Consider the following 16,489-nt stretch of genomic DNA (forward strand, 5'->3'; position numbering starts at 1 on the left):
GGGTGGGGTGGGGGGCTGGGGTAGGGGGGCTCCTCATAACAGGCGACATTTGCGCTTCTTCTTGGGTTCCGGGGGCTCCAGGGCGGCCAGTATCGCCTCGTCGAAAACGTTCTTCAGTCCTTTCTGTGAACACAGAGGCAGAGAAGGGGGAGTGGGTGGGGACTGGCACAGGTGGCAAAAAAGCTGCTACACCCACAGGACCCGGTCCACACACCCACACACCCACAGGACCCGGTCCACACACACACCCACAGGACCCGGTCCACACCCACAGGACCCGGTCCACACATCCACACACCTACAGGAAAAGGTCCACACCATCGGCAGTGTAGAATAGTGCTGAATCAGCACAGCTCCAGGTTCGGCCCCCTGTGGCCACTGCCTTCAGTGAGCCTTTGAATGAAGGAATGCACACGCATGCACACCCACCCACTCACGCACACACACACACACACACACACACACACACGCGCACACCACCACTGACAATGCTGATGTCACACAATGGAAACAAACATAACGTGCTCCATGCATGCAGGGCGAGTCCCTTCAGAGAGCTGCACCAAAAAGCCTCCATCTCAAACACACACATTCCACATTCACCATCTCTATTCACCTCCTCTCCCATCCTGAGCTCGCTACTGCACAGATCTACCACACATCCAACACAGCGGGATTCTGACTGGTTTGCTCCAGGACATAAACATAGTCCCCACCCATAAGATGTGCCAACCCTCCACAGTCAGGAGACTCAAAGGCATACTATGCAGGACTTTTACCGTGACAATATACAATAACCATATTCAGTCATATCTGTGATGCACCGGCAGTCGCTGTCTTTGTGCACATTTACATAATTTGTTCTCCTCCGCCTGCATTTCTTCTGCTAAAATGTGTGATGTGGGACCTTTCTGGGCGTGAGGCTCTTTTCTGTGTGGGGAGGGGTGGGCGTGGCTACAGAGCCTGTGGGGAGGGATCAGGTTTCAGCTGAGCGTTTGCAGCCAGCTAGCGACAGCAATGGTGGAGGTGAAGAAACACGAGCACAGCGAAGCGAAATGACAAGCCAGCTGGGCTCGTTAAAAAACCAGTCAACCTTGGAATTGCTTTTCCCCGATTTCAACAACGGAATTTCACAAAGGGGATGAAAAGCAACGCCAGCTGGCATATTTTCTGTTGGACCTGTAAGTAAAGTTACCTCTGGCTATCCAGCCAGCTACGTTAGGTAGCAAGACGGCCAGAGTTGGGTAGCCGGAGATGAGTGGGTTTAGGATGGAGGAGACTCCTTTGACTATAAACACAGGACCACAGCAAGGCTACAAAATCCTGCTTAGCATGCCTTCACGTCCCAACACTACTCCTGGGCTGCCGTCACAGTTTTTCATTTGTGTGCATTGTGTTTGTATGCATGCGCTTGATATTTTCCTGCACATGCACGGTTTGGATTTGCATGCGTTTATATACAGCCGCCCCTTTCCAACACGTGATGACGCAACACCAGCACCGCTGACGCAAGTCAGACCGTTTGCAAAGTGGCGGTAAGCCACAGACACCCACAGTAGAAGCTTCGTTCAGTTTCAGTTCCTCTTTATTCAAATCACGTGTCACAAGATTTATTCTGCTTTTCATTCTCCAGCAAACATCTCGTTTTTTTGATACCAAGGACATCCAATTTGCAAACTTAAGCCAAAGATCATCACATTTAGAGTTAACATTTTATGATACATTTCTAGTACAAAAAAAATGTACATTGATGCAAGTAATGGAAATGTCTTTCCTTTAAAAAGAAAGAAAGAAAGAAAACAGCCTTACTTCACAATGCGCAAAAAGTTTTTTTTTTGTTTTACTTCTAGGTTTTGCCCCCCAATAAAATAACATTGGAGAAAAACAAAAAATAAAATATATATATATATATATATAGAGCAGCCTGATGTAAAACCTTGGAGACGAAAGCAACCACAAGAGGAAGCAGCACTTCCGAAAGAGAAGCAGCAGTGGGCATCCGTACGTTGGCACGGCAACGAGGCGAGAACACGGATTCTCCAAGGTTAAACGGTAGAAAAACTAAAATATAATAATAATAATAATAATAATAATAATAATAATAATAATAAACAAAAAACAAATTAACAACAAAAATAAATGGTGACAGCACACACGGGACTACGGGAAGCATGGCGGCCGTCTAACTGATGGGGAAGCAGGCGGGGTTAAGGGCAGAAGCCGGGAAGAGAGCAGAGGAAGCAGCAGACGGTTCTTATGGGGGGGGGGAGGTATGGAGGGGGGGGGGGGGGGGGGGGGGGGGTTGGGTGTAAAAAAGACTCTAGAATATACAGCACTTCCGTTTCCGCTGTGTTTCTGGAGGTTCGAGTGCTGCTAGGATAGCTTCATCAAACACATTCTTCAGACCTCTCTACAGACACAGGGCGGGGGGGGGGGGGGGAGAGAGGGAGAGAGACATAGAGAAACAGAGAGAGAGAGAGAGAGAGAGAAAACAGCACCAGAGTTAACGCTCAGAGCTATCAGGTTAGAGAAGCAAGCAAGAGCCCAAACTACAGCACACTACACACAGCCTGGAGAAAAAAAAAAAAAAACACACAAAACACAATAAGACAACACCACCACACAACACACAACAAGACAACACCACCACACAAAATACCACAACAAACACTGCGACCATACAAAACGACACAAAACACAACAACAAACACGGCAATGCAAAGCAATACAATGACAACAACAAACACAACAGCGCGGCAGCACTAAACAACTGGCAGGGCTTAGGATGGGAAAACAGTTTGCAGATTTGTTAGAAAATAAGTTCAGATACGAAGGACACAAAACTGTGTCAATCATGTCAAAGAACACGCACACAGAGGACACGCGTGCACACACACACACACCCACACACACCTACAGAACAGACAGAAGTGCGCAAAGAAAATAATGCTTTTAAAAAAAGTTACAACCCAAAATGTATTCTTCATTGAGGGGCAATAACCTTAACTGCTTTATGGAATAATTTAGAATGCAATTCATCTTCACTTCCTAAAAATTACAACCCCTACCCCTTCTCCAGGGCATTATACAACCTACGAGCAGCATGATAGGGGGCGTGGCCTAGGAATTTAGATGACAACCTGAAGGTTCCAGGGTCTGCAGGTTTAACTCCAGTTTAACTTGCAGTGCCTGCTGGTTTTCAGTTGGCTTTGGCACTTTTCAGGGCTTCAGTTAACAGTCTGCAGGACTAGTGCCTGAGACCCTCAACGCACACGAACGTCTTTCAGTAAAAATGCTGGCGAGTGTGTTCCTGATTTCCTATGGGCACGTCCGGTGAGGAACAGACGCTGCGTTTCGCGATGTTTCAGTTCAGTTTCTGAGGAACAGCTGATAAAGGGCCGAGCCTCTGCCCGAAGCCAAGCACCCCTAAAAACGGAAGCGTACCTCAATCATACACCCCGACTGACTGACAATGCTGCTCCCTCACTGGGTACTCAGAGAATCTGTATTTCGCCACTAGATGGTAAATACAGGGACAGTGGTTCTCCAGTCAGATCTGAAGTCGGTGTACAGATAAGACGCTGCAGGTCTAACACACGGGACGTCAGTTACCAAGTTCTTCAACTGAGGAAGTCAGAATAACCGTCAGGCAGTCGGAACACCCTGTTCACTTACACGTTTTAGTCACTGCCGGGAACAAGTCCTTCAGCTGCTTTCTGACCAGGCCTCTCTTGTAAAAGAGATTTTAAATCTCAGGGAGACTACCCTGGCTAAATAAAGGAAGAATTCATTTTTACAAAGTGCCTCAGTCACTCCTGGATCACTCCTGAAGCAGCAGGCCTAACAGTGCAGGTCAAACAGCCAAAAGCGGACGGACAGGGACAAAGACGGCACTTTGTGAAGCCGCGTCTGCCGAATTTGGTCACAGCTCAAGGCGGAGCAGAAAAACACTACGGGACGGGCGCGTGCTTCGCCCATCTCAGAGCTCAAATCTTCAATAACGTCCCTGTTAGACCAGATCCCCCCCGGCACGTGACATCACATCCTGTTCATTCAGACGCAGGCTGAATGGCAGCCAGAGGGTCTACGGCTCCTCCTCAGTGCTCAGATCCACAGACTCTGAACCTCAGGCTGGCATCCTACGTCTGGAGCGGAAACAAGCCGGCACACAGATCCGATCCTGAGAGAGAGAGAGAGCATACGACACCCTCCGCTGTGCTCCAATCAGAGCAGACCTGGCCAAGGCTCCTGATTGGCCGGGCGCTGTTAAAAGGTGCTCACCCCCCGGGTGCGGGTTCGAGCCTCGGCTACGTAATCACATGACTGGCCTCGTCCCGCCAGGGGGTAGACTGGGTTTTAAGACCGGGTTCTGCAACAGGAAGTTCTCCCAGTGAAATGCTAGGCACCCGCAGGGTAGCGGTATCTGTGAGAATTATGTCTCCTACAGCCGCTAACTCCTCCAGAGGTACTGCCTGAACAGCACTGCAGTTCATCAGCACTGCGTCGATACATCACCGCCAAATCAGCCCGTTTCTCCACAATGTGATACTTTAGCAAACTTTTTATGGCCGGAAACATTATTTTAAAGGACAGGCTCAATGGAGTACCTGGACTGCGCAAAAATGCGCTGGTCATAATAGAACAGCTACAGACCGCGTTAAGAGTCAAAGGGGACACAAGATCACCAGCAAAAGCAACAGGATCATAAAACCCTGGCCTGTATTCAATCAACTTTTGTCCTTAACTTTGGCCTGTATTCAATCAACATTTGTCCTTAACTTTGGCCAGTATTCAAACATTTGTCCTTAACTTTGGCCTGTATTCAAACAACATTTGTCCTTAACTTCGACTTAAGCGTACACCTTTAACATTACATTCAACTTAAGAGCATTAACCTTTTTCTTAAACTCAGTTTGACAAGTTAAGTTCTATCAATTGCTGAACGTGGCAAACTGCATTTGTCTTGCTTTAAATTATGTCCACGGTAAGCACAGATGTTCTCTGAATCCCAGACCGTGCAGCACGGAGCAAGCCATCTGCACATTGTTTATGCGACCTGAAGACAAAATGGCTGCCACACACACTGCAGCGTGCAAAAGCTACATTCACCTGCGATTGCTCTGCTGGAATCACAAGAGAACCAGCGTACCACATGGTAATAACGAGAGGCCATTCAGACCTTGACTATGTACAGTCTATAGAGCACCCAGAGCCATATCAAGCCCCCAGGCTCTCAATTTCCCCCAAGACCCCCGCTATGCTACCGCAATTAAGCAGTCCTGACTTCATCCTGGCACCAGTGCAAAATTTAACTTGGGCAGATTTCCCCCTGGAGTAGCTTGTGTGACCCTCCTGGTCATTAACCCATCTGAAAGGCTCAATCAATCAAATGAGCAGCAGGGCTGTCCCCTGCAAATGTGACAGCGTCAATCAAACGGACAGGCCTGTCACTGTGCAAATGTGAACAGAAAAGTACAGGGAAGCAGGAAAAGAGAGAACAAGGATTTTTTTTTTTAATTTTAAAAGCTTGATTTTCATCAGAGAAAATGAAATAATTAAGACTTCAGATAATTAGGTGTGAGCCTAACCGATTTTACCACCAAACTTCACCTGAATTCCACGTTGGGTCACGTGATCGCTCCTAATCCCATTCACGAGGCTCAACATTTGAGTGTTGCCCTAAAGACCTTGATGAATGAAAGCCTGTGGGAGCCGGGACAGGGTGGGTGGGTGGGACGGGTGCACACTCACTCCGGGTCAGAGCACGGGGGGGCGGGGGCTGTCACTCACCTGCGTGAGGGCGGAGCACTCCACGTACTTGACCGCCTTCAGATCGCGGGCCAGCTTCTCGGCCGTCTCCGGGGTGATGGGCTTCTGCTTGTTCTTGGCCAGCTTCTCGATGGTGGAGGGGTCGTCCCGCAGGTCGATCTGCGTCCCCACCAGCAGGAACGGGGTCTTCGGACAGTGGTGAGTAATCTCGGGGACCCACTGCAAGCGGGGACAGGGAGAGCGAGAGAGAGAGGGTCAGCGCAAGGGCGCCATCTATAGGTCAGGAGGTACAGGTACATGAGGCAGGAAAAGGCAGGTTCCAGCAGGAGTTTTGCCCCATTTTGTAAACTCAACTACAGCATATGACCAAAAGTATCTGGACACCCTTTGGTGTGGGGTTGTTTTTCGTGGTTTGGGCTAAGCCCCTTATTTCCAGTGAGAACAAATGTTAATGCTACAGCACACAATCAGGTTCTAGACGATTCTGTGCTTCCCCAACAGTTTGAGGAAGGCTTGTTTCAGCATGACAATGCCTCCGGACACACAGTGAGGTATATAGAAATGATTTTGTCAAGATCGGATTGAAAGAAGGTGACTGGCCTGCACAGAGCCCGGACCCAACCCCATCCAACAACTCTGGGATCAATCGGAAAGCCAAATGTGAGCCAGGCCTAATGGCCAAATCAGTAACAAGTGGCATTGGTGAAGTCTTGTACGAGGTGTGGAAAGAACATCCACTATGGAGGACAATAACATGTCTATCCATCTGCCATGACATTATCCAACTCTGTTCTTCATCTGTTCACTACACTATGAGACAGTAAGACCACAGGTGTACACCGGTCCTGGTTCTTGTAGGCTGATTCGGGGACCAGAAGAGAACCAACATTTCAGAGAAAACAAGCAAAGCCACTGGCATCGCCAAGGTGCGTCAGGGCAGGCCAAACCCACCTTCTCTTTAACGTTTTCGAAGGAGGAAGGCGAGACGACGGAGAAGCAGACTAAGAAGACGTCGGTCTGGGGGTAGCTCAGGGGCCGTAGCCTGTCGTAGTCCTCCTGACCTGGGGAAATAAGGGCGGCCATTTTAGCTCACCGTGACATCACACACAGAACCACGAACATAGACGGCACAGTCATTTCCTGGATAGAAGAGGAAGCTGCCTTCTGTCATACAGGGACTACTTCAGGCAGACTGACATCATGAAGCTAGACCCTGTCAGTGCATTCTCAGGAACATTCCAGAAGACAGAACAGCGTAACTTACCTGCAGTATCAAATAATCCTAGGGTGTAGGGTTCACCACCGATCATGACCGTTACTGCATAGTTATCAAACACCTGCGGGGTAGAAAAATGACGATGGATATTAAATACAAACCATTACTATTCTTCATCTGGTATGTGATTATTATGGTATGTGATTTAAGAGGGCCATCGGGCTGGAATACATAAAGTGAACAGCGTAAGATTTTTTAAAAATTTTTGATGCACTGAGCTGGGTTAAGCAAAGTAAGATTGAGCAATAAATTTCAGAAAGATGAGTTGTTGTGATGATATGCTCCAAGTGCCAGGGGCTAAACTTGAAGCATTGTGCAGAGAAAATAACTAAATGCTATTTCCATCTTGCCATTTGAAAAAAAACGAAATGTCAAAGGAAATTTTTCAGCGGGCACGTCAGGGGACCAGTTTTCATGGTAGAGCGTGATGGAAAACTTTGATCTCAGAAGTGCCCCACAAAGCTTGATCTCTCCATCTCACAAGAACATCAGCCTACAGGTCTTCAGACCGCAGACCTTCTGCCTTGGACTTAACCCTGACTTCTGTGGTTAAATGTCTGACGGCATCAAATGTGATGCTCCTGGCACAAGGGTCACAACATCTCCAATAGGGAGCAAAACCACTCAGGGAAAGGCTGGCATTGAACCTGACACACGAAACGGACTTGGCGCTCAGGGACTTACCGTGGGCACATACTCGGAGGGGAATTTGTTGGTTGTGTAGGAGATGAGGAGACAGGTTTTACCCACAGCACCGTCACCCACTACAACGCACTTAATCGTCTGCATAGCTGCGTTCTGTTAGGTTCCACTGGGCTCATTCAAGATCTGCTGGGGATAAAACAGAGCAGTGTGTTAGCATGGCAGGGTTAACTCTGGATTATCACTCCACACACACACACACCTATCTCACGCTCTACGCTCGCTGGTTAAATCACATGACCACAGAGGATTCTCAACAAGCCTGCTACCACAACGCAGACCTGACACTAATCCAATGGGCAATTTCCCCCAAAATCAAGACCAATATAATGGCCGATATCACAAGCTGACCATTAATAAAGCATTATAAAAATGGCCCTTCAATGGAAACAGTCAATTTTCCTGATAATGAGCACCATCCCATGACTGTCTCTTTCACCCCATGCCAAAACCTAATGACTCTGAGTAAAATGTGTATTCTAACCCAGAATCGGTTTCCAAGGAAAGATTCAGCAAAAGATGTACTGGCAAAATGCTGAAAATGAAAACCCAAGCACTTTTAAGCACCATTGTAAAACAACATTATTTTCAAGAACTTAGATTGGAAGAACTTTCAAGATCCTTGGATCTTCAGATGAGGAGAGTTAACGCTTGCCTAAGGAAGAGAGAGACGCGATGTGGTCGTGCATTTGGGAAAGCGCTTTGGATAAAAGCGCTATATAAATGCAGTCCATTTACCATTTACCAAAGACGGGCCACCGCAAACCTCAACAGCTCTAACGCGGCCCTAGCTTCACACCTCAGCAGCACAGGAGACTGGTTTCGGTACCTGCTTAACGGCAGTGGAGAAGGCTGCCTTCTCTGCAGTGAAGACACGTTACTGTAAAACAAAAACGCCAGACGCTCCGATGGGCTGCGATGGTTAAAATCGCTCCCACATCTCCTGAATCTCTGGCCACTGTCTCTGTCTCCAGTGGACTCTACCTTCCACAGCTCAGCATTATTTGACAAGCGACACAGAGATTAATGTAGAGGTGTCAGGTGAACCGCAAGGTCCTCATATGCACTTCCCAATATTGAGTAACCGCTGGCGACACCAGATTCGCCCAAACAGCCAGCTTCACGTTCACCTCGAGTCCAGCCCAGACAGGACCAGTGAGAATGGGGCAGATGCAGACAGGATTGCAGGTAACAACATGAATACAAATAATCACCCATCAGCTGAGGTCAAATGGAAAAATCAAGCAAAGAAACTTCACATCAAAAAAGGAAATTACAATTTATTTATAGTGCACTGATGTAATTTAATGATCTTTAAACCAGAAGTAAATATCTCTGGTCAAGAGAGGCAGGCTACGGTGTATGACTGTATTACAACTATTGGTGACGCTCAGCCAAAGCCCACTGCATTACTGTACTGATGGTGAGGTGCAGTACTGACTCTCAGGAGGAGTGAGTATTGACCCTCGGGTGGAGTACTGACTATCAGGAGGAGCGAGTATTGACCCTCGGGTGGAGTACTGACTATCAGGTGGATGCTGAGTGACAGTACTGATGTTGAGGTGCAATACTGACTCTCAGATAAAGCACTGACATGCAGGTAGAGGTTGTGTTTGTGGGCACAGACGCTGCCTGTCAGAAGTGTCCTGCTGAGTCACTGTAAACAAGAGCTGCAGTGCTAATGGTGTTCATCAGTAAACAACCCCTGCACTGCAGCCCCGAGCAGCCAGAACTCCTGACACTGCAGCCCCACGCAGCCAGAACTACTGACACTGCAGCCCCGAGCAGCCAGAACTACTGCCACTGCAGCCCCGAGCAGCCAGAACTACTGACACTGCAGCCCCACGCAGCCAGAACTACTGACACTGCAGCCCCACGCAGCCAGAACTACTGACACTGCAGCCCCGAGCAGCCAGAACTACTGCCACTGCAGCCCCGAGCAGCCAGAACTACTGACACTGCAGCCCCACACAGCCAGAACTACTGACACTGCAGCCCTGAGCAGCCAGAACTACTGACACTGCAGCCCAGAGCAGACAGAACTAGACACTACCCACTACAGCCCCGAGCAGCCAGAACTACACACACTACCCACTGCAGCCCCGAGCAGCCAGAACTACAGACACTACCCACTACAACCACGAGCAGCCAGAACTACAGACACTGCCCACTGCAGCCACAAGCAGCCAGAACTACAGACACTACCCACTACAGCCCCGAGCAGCCAGAACTACAGACACTACCCACTACAGCCACGAGCAGCCAGAACTACAGACACTACCAACTGCAGCCCTACGAGGACAAACCAATTCCCCACACAGGCAGAAATACAGACACTGCAGGCCAACCAGGAAAACATCACTCTCACCATCAGGCCACCTCCATCTTTGAGAAGAGGAATGCAAGATATACCATATATGGCCCAGAACAGCACTGTCCAAACACAGCTCTGTTCAGCACCTTGCTTCCCTGGCCACTATTACTGCTAATTAGGCCTGGTGAAGTGTGGGAAACGGCCTGTCTCTCTCGAGAGGTGAGAGATGAGACCGCGCAAAATTACACTCGACCAAAGCAACTGAGGCTCAATAGCCAGCATTGCTCCAAGTGAAATATTAAATGTATTAACTCTGAAGCATTATGCCAAGCCTCGTTGAAAGCACAACGTCAAATAAAATACAACTAACACAGCTAAGTGGGTTTCATGTATTGGATCAATGACAATAAAGACACAACCTATTAATCCAACTGTCCACTACAATTTAGGTCAGTAGTAAGAATTTTCTTACCCAGCCGAAGATAAGCACACACATGGCCAGTATTTCTCAGGCTTCCGGACAGGATTCAAGCAAAAAAGTAAAAATAATGACCGTATTACTGGGCTTAAGTATGATTCCTCCTAGTATAGTAACTTCGTATGCTACACTTGCTTTATAAGGAAAACATTTACACATTTGTATCTTTGACTAACTGTTATATCCCCGATTAGGAACGACGGTGGCCCCCGTGATGAAGTGTCGCAAATTGCTTACAACGTCCCCGCTTCTCTCTCAGACAAAACGTTCAACACTATGTACTAGCAATATATAGACAATTTAAGTATAAAAGGGTACTGGCGTTCGGCAGTTCAGTACAACTACGATGCAATCAGCCCTCGTCCCAGAATGAAAGCAGCCTACGCAGGTACCCGAATCCGAACCCGAACCCGGACCCAAACCCAAAGCAAAGACGCAACTGCCTAATCAACACCAGCAGAGTTTGACAATTCTAAGACAAATTTTAAACCAACCTAGCTAGTCGACATTTTAAAGACAAGCACGGTCTCTGGAAATATTGTAACGTTCAAGTTGCCAAGACGGGTAGTCCTGACATCGAAGGCGGGCTGAAGGAGATGGTTTGGCGAGAAAGGGCTGTCCTTCACACAGCCTAATCTCCACTGTCTAATTTATCGAGCCTCTTCTGCAAACCCTTGGACCACCTGGCTATCAAATTTAGTTAATCGGATAAACCAGAGAAATATTCTGGCCAGCCAACACACTGGACTAGACGCCAGCTAGTAATGTTTTGAAGATTAGTAGTTATATAGCCGGCTAGCACTAGGTTTGTTTAGGTTTTAAAGCATTTAAACGTGACTGGAAGAAGGCGAACTGATCTAATGATTAGAGCCTGAAGTTGACAACTATGTACCGTTAGCTCACAAAATACACAATGACGTTAAAGCTAAGCAACAAACCTCCAAAGTTAATCTAGGAATGGATGAACGTATTAACGTATTAGCGAATGTTAGCATCACAAATGGCCAATCTAAAGTGAATGTACAGCTAGCCAAGATAGCCATAAACACAGCACATCGCGACTAGCTGGCTTATTCATGTCCATATTATTCAGTAGTTGGCTTGTTCGCTAGCTAGCTCGCTTCCGGTAGAACAATACATGCTAAACAAGTATAAACCGAGGTCATACGTGATATGTTAGCATAAAATTACCAACAAATTGGTTTATTGTTCATTATTTTAAATGTGGCACAAGCTTAACGATACACCTATTATATGCTAACTATATGGTCTACTAGCTAGCTACAGTTTAGCATTCCTTCTTCACTGCACCACTAGTTGCTAGTAGAAGCCAAGTTAGCATTAGTCAACTAGCTAGATATCGCCATTCTGGACCGGTACCAGGATCAAAAAACGACAAGGCTTTATTTTTCCCATTTTGAAACAGCCTTTGATGAACACATTCAGATGTACGGAAAATTAACAAGTGACACCGTTTATTTGATTACATTAGAGGAGACCATAAATATATAACTGATCTGATTCTTCAGAGACTAGCTAAGGATGGCTAACGTTAGCTAGCAATTCCGTTTTCCTCTGCCGTTGTTCTTGAATGAGAAAAAACCGTTCATTGCCACAAAAACGAGAGTTCTGAAGCGCAGGCTAACTTAAGAAAGCTCACTGGACATGGTTCGGTAGATTCACAAATTAATAAAGTAAATAAACACACATTGTTTCAAAATACGAAAAAAAAACATTATTTGGAATGATTTATCTTACCGTTTCCTCTCAATCGAGCAGCCTCTATGCCGGGCGTTGGCAGCTTCGCACTTGGGGTCGCTCTGTCAAAACCACAGGGGCACGTTGCGTAGTACGTAACGTCAACATCTAGGTGACGTAAAGCTTCACACAGGATAGGCGAGACGTTTTAAACGCAGTTGGACTATTACTAATAGTATTAGTTTTACAGAAAACCTTAACAGGTTCTCGGCCATGCATTTATTCTTGTATGTGTATTGATTAAGTTTTTCTCAGATTAAGTACATTAAGTGACATTTTTTACATTACATTAATCAGTAGTGCACCTTTTATCATCATGCATCAATTCAGTTGGCTAGCATAGTTAGTTTGCAGTAGTGCTTTATTGATGTTGCATATACACTTGCTAGAGTGTGAATGGTGTTAGCCAGGTCTGGTACTGCTGCTCGTAGAAATCAGGTGACCTCACTGATGTTTCTCCTACACCGTAGGTCTGTGTGGATAAGAGTGTTTGCTAAATCAATGCAATGCAATGCAATGTAAGTGACGTAATGCAAAGGCTTGACACAGATGTGGCTTTTCGAGCACATTACATTACAGGCATTTAACCGACGCTCTTATCCAGAGCGACTTATACAACCTTTTTTTTTTTTTACATTGCTTCCATTTATACAGCTGAATATATACTGAGCAATGCAGGTTAAGTACCTTGCTCAAGGGTAGGAATGGCAGTGTCCTACCCAGGAATAGAACCTGTGACCCTTAGGGTACAAGACCAGTCCCTTACCCATTATACTACACTGCTGCCCAAGCACACCCCTTCATATCTTTCATTCTAATGCTTAATGCGCCTACGTTGGCATGTAACAAATTGTCACTACAAGGCCCTTCATGGTAGCAAATAGAAAAAGCTAAACCCACACGTGAAACCAACAAACACCAGGCAGTGGTACAGAACATACAGCCACTCCCTGAAATATTCCCTAGAGACATTGTTCATAGTGTGTGTTCGCCTCTTGTAGAACATGCAGGCAGTATTCAAACTGCAATGGCCTTTGTGATGTTTGCGTAGAAGCCTACAAGCTTACAAGACGCTCCTCTAACTCAGACCATGTGATCAAAACAATGCTTTCTCAGTACTGTACTAGCGTGAACAGATTGGGGATCACAAGGACGGACAATTACAGCAATTTGCCACCAGAGGGAAGAATAGACTCACAAGATCCATGTCCCGCTCCAGCCAACTAACCCACTCCTAGATGATGCGATCTTACTGGACCAAAATGTACTTAGAACAAGATTGAGGTGTAACGCGTACCCTCAGAGCCTGTTTCTCAAATTTATTAACTGCTACATGGCCCGCGGAGGCATAGAAAGTTTTCCTCACAGTTACCTGGTGAAGTTATTGTTCACTTTTTGGATATGGCAAAAGATTGTTTTTTTACAATGAAGGCAGTTTTTCCATTGAACGATGTGCAGGTTTTGCATGTGGGGTTTTGCATATGAATGAAGGGATGCCTACGCTTTTCAGCAAATGCCAGCATGTGGGACTTTACTCAGCTGCCATAGTTCTGCCATAATCCCTGAATCTCTGCCATTTTTCAGACAAATATGTTATATTTCTCCCATAATCTCTGCAATATTTCAGACAAACATGTGGATCAGATTTATTCCGTATACTAATGCATGGATAATGTGATTAATATGTATTTGATATGTAATTTGATATAAAATTATATGTTTTATATATCGATATTTTGTTAATGAAATATTGATTTGCAATAAAGACTTTCAAAGCAAGCAAATGAACATGAAAAAGCAAGCACAGCTATCTAATAGTATCATTACATTCATATAATAAAATAATAATTTGACGTTTTTCCCAACAAAGAAATTGTTTACAACTGCGGGCAACCTTTAAACTACATATTCCAGAAATAAAACAAAGCAGGGCTCCAAAGCAGGAATAAAAAGAGTATTGTTCTGAAATATTTAATAATCACCACAGATCCATAAAATGAGGCCATCATGGTAATGTTCAAGCTTTATGAGAACAGAATCCCAAGTCCGCCCAAGAAGTTCAAATATTAATGCCCCCCCCCCAAAAAAAAAGATTTAAATTGCAAACAAACTGACATTCAACATGGACTCCGTGTGGTTCACACACAGATTGGCACCGAGCTCGGGCCCCTGTGCCGCTCGCATTCTCTAGTGATGGCGCGGGCCCAACGCAGACCTCCGAAGCGCATTCGGTGAAAGGCGCTGATTGAGTCCGCCCCGCGCTCCGTTTGTGTGCCGCGGCGTTGCGGCGCGGGGGCGACTATGCCAAACTTTATATGTAAAACACAAACATATTCAGCTGATGAGCGCAGCCTGAGCCGCGGCTACGAACGGCCCGCGATGCCCAGGGGGGAAACAGACCGGGCCCTTGTGCTGGGCAGAGCAAACAGGGCCCCTCTGTGCGGCCTCTCTGCGCGGCCCCGCTGTGAGACCTCTCTGTGCAGCCTCCTACAGCTGCTGCTGCAGTGGGAGGGCACAGATATGAGGGGAATGTTTGGGCCGACCCAGGACAGCCTCGGGGTGCTCTGATGAGTGAGGATGGGACAACGAGGATGGGACACCGTGCTCATCTCGAAGGGTGTACATGATATATATGCACGTGATCTGCTATATGGTTTTGTACTAATGGATCTGCTACATAACAGAACAGAACTTCAAAAGAATTGTCCAAAGGGGGATGTGTTGGGGGGGGGAGGGTGTGTTTTTTGATAAAAGATTTTTAAAAAGACTAGCTATTATGCCATCACTCATCTCTCTCCCCACACAGGTTCAAAAAAATTGGCTAAACCCTTCAAGGAGTACAATCATAAATATCTGATTAGAATGTTCTTACCTGAACATTCTAATGCTGATGTAACAATCGCTCGAGAGTTCTAGAACACTGACGTAGAATTTTGAGAAAACATTCCACAAAACCTACTCTCCAAAGGGCTAAACCCCCTTTGGCAATAGCTGTACTATTGCCTCCTACCTAAAAAGGATTGAATGGAGTTGCATGGCTCATCCTGGATATACGTACATTAGTATGGGATTATGATCATACACTGGATTGTTAAAAGAAGTATTCTAATAATGTCCCCTTTTTTTTACATGTATAATGCCACTGACATAGAAGCACATTTTAAAGAAAAAACTGGTGCGTGAAAAAACATTGTCCTTTGCTTGTACTTACATTTTAAATTGAGACACAGAAATGGTTAATAATTTAATAAAAATAATGTTCAATAACTCCTAAAAAGTGAGGAGTAAAATAACCCAATGTGACCAGATTCTAAAATGGCTTCTTGAGCCATTGGTTGTTTAACATCGTTTAGCTGATGACTGACTTTAAACTGGTGCTTGGCCTGTATGGAAAATACTTCAGTCTTCTTTTTTCCTGGAAATGCTGTGGGGAAGTACTTTTTTTGGGGGGGGGGGGGGGGGCTATGTTCTTCAAGCAGTCTCCCACGGTACCCCGTTCCGCTCGTCGGTAACTCCACAATCAGGCCATTAACGGCTCTGCTGGGGCCCCTGACAACTCCTGGCCAATCAGAGGCCAGTCTGTCAAGTGCCCTTTCTTGCCCTTCCTCCCGAGGCTTTCAGGCCTCCAGACAGGCCGGTACTTGAACTGCGGGCCGCAGAGAAAGGGTCCCGACTCTGCCAGCGTGTGAGCGCACCCTGGCACACCGCGGGGCCCTCGTCTCCCGGACCGACGAAGAGGAGGAAGGATGAAAAGTAATTAGGCCCCTTAATGACTGTGCGCAAGCTCCAGAAACAATACAACTTCCTTTTCCATGTCCACAAACCTAAAACAAAAAAAAGAGTCTCCTTTTTCAGGGGGGTGGGGTGGGGGCTGGGGGTACCTTCCAAGATTTTGGGCGGAAAAGTCCTGTCAGGTTTTCTCCTGTCCTGTCTTACACACGTTCATTTTTCCTATGTTGGTTTTTATATCCAGTGCTGGGCATTGATTGGAACTGGGTTTGTGGTCAGAGGTTTTCGGCCACGCATACCAGCAGTATGTTTGTTGGGCAAAGAAGGCCTCTTGCTGCTGAAGAGGACATCTCGACCTAAAAACCTGGTGTTCCCCCCTCCCAAGAAGGTCAAATTTGGCAGCAAGTTCTTTTTTTCAGCAAGGCAATGATCCCAGGTATACCTCAAAATGAAGCATGAAATA

The 16,489-nt window shown here is 46.4% G+C and overlaps 1 protein-coding gene across 3 annotated transcripts; it reads right to left on the reverse strand.

Moving 5' to 3' along the window:
* Window positions 1-12,428, reverse strand: LOC118208351 (cell division control protein 42 homolog). Of its 3 annotated transcripts, none has more exons than XM_035382937.1 (6): window positions 12,298-12,428; window positions 7,730-7,873; window positions 7,034-7,106; window positions 6,721-6,830; window positions 5,791-5,988; window positions 1-123 (listed from the first exon to the last, which is right to left on the reverse strand). In XM_035382937.1, exons 2-6 carry the CDS (start codon window positions 7,832-7,834, stop codon window positions 34-36), a joined length of 576 nt encoding a protein of 191 aa, XP_035238828.1. In that variant the 5' UTR covers window positions 7,835-7,873; window positions 12,298-12,428; the 3' UTR covers window positions 1-33. The 3 variants fall into 3 exon arrangements, with proteins under 3 accessions (XP_035238828.1, XP_035238831.1, XP_035238830.1); XM_035382940.1 differs by having other exon boundaries at window positions 7,730-7,876; window positions 12,298-12,361; XM_035382939.1 differs by lacking the exon at window positions 1-123 and adding an exon at window positions 2,292-2,410.
* Window positions 12,429-16,489: the final 4,061 nt, after the last annotated feature.

The sequence above is a fragment of the Anguilla anguilla genome, chromosome 11, assembly GCF_013347855.1.
Source record: "Anguilla anguilla isolate fAngAng1 chromosome 11, fAngAng1.pri, whole genome shotgun sequence".
Taxonomy (NCBI): Eukaryota; Metazoa; Chordata; class Actinopteri; order Anguilliformes; family Anguillidae; genus Anguilla; species Anguilla anguilla.

Excerpts from the sequence above, each read along its gene's own strand:
- LOC118208351 (XM_035382937.1), bottom strand. The coding sequence starts at position 7,834 with ATGCAGACGATTAAGTGCGTTGTAGTGGGTGACGGTGCTGTGGGTAAA. Across the intron at positions 7,107-7,729 it reads CCTCCGAGTATGTGCCCACG|GTGTTTGATAACTATGCAGT; the intron begins GTAAGTCCCTGA and ends TCTACCCCGCAG. Across the intron at positions 124-5,790 it reads AGTGCTCCGCCCTCACGCAG|AAAGGACTGAAGAACGTTTT; the intron begins GTGAGTGACAGC and ends CTGTGTTCACAG.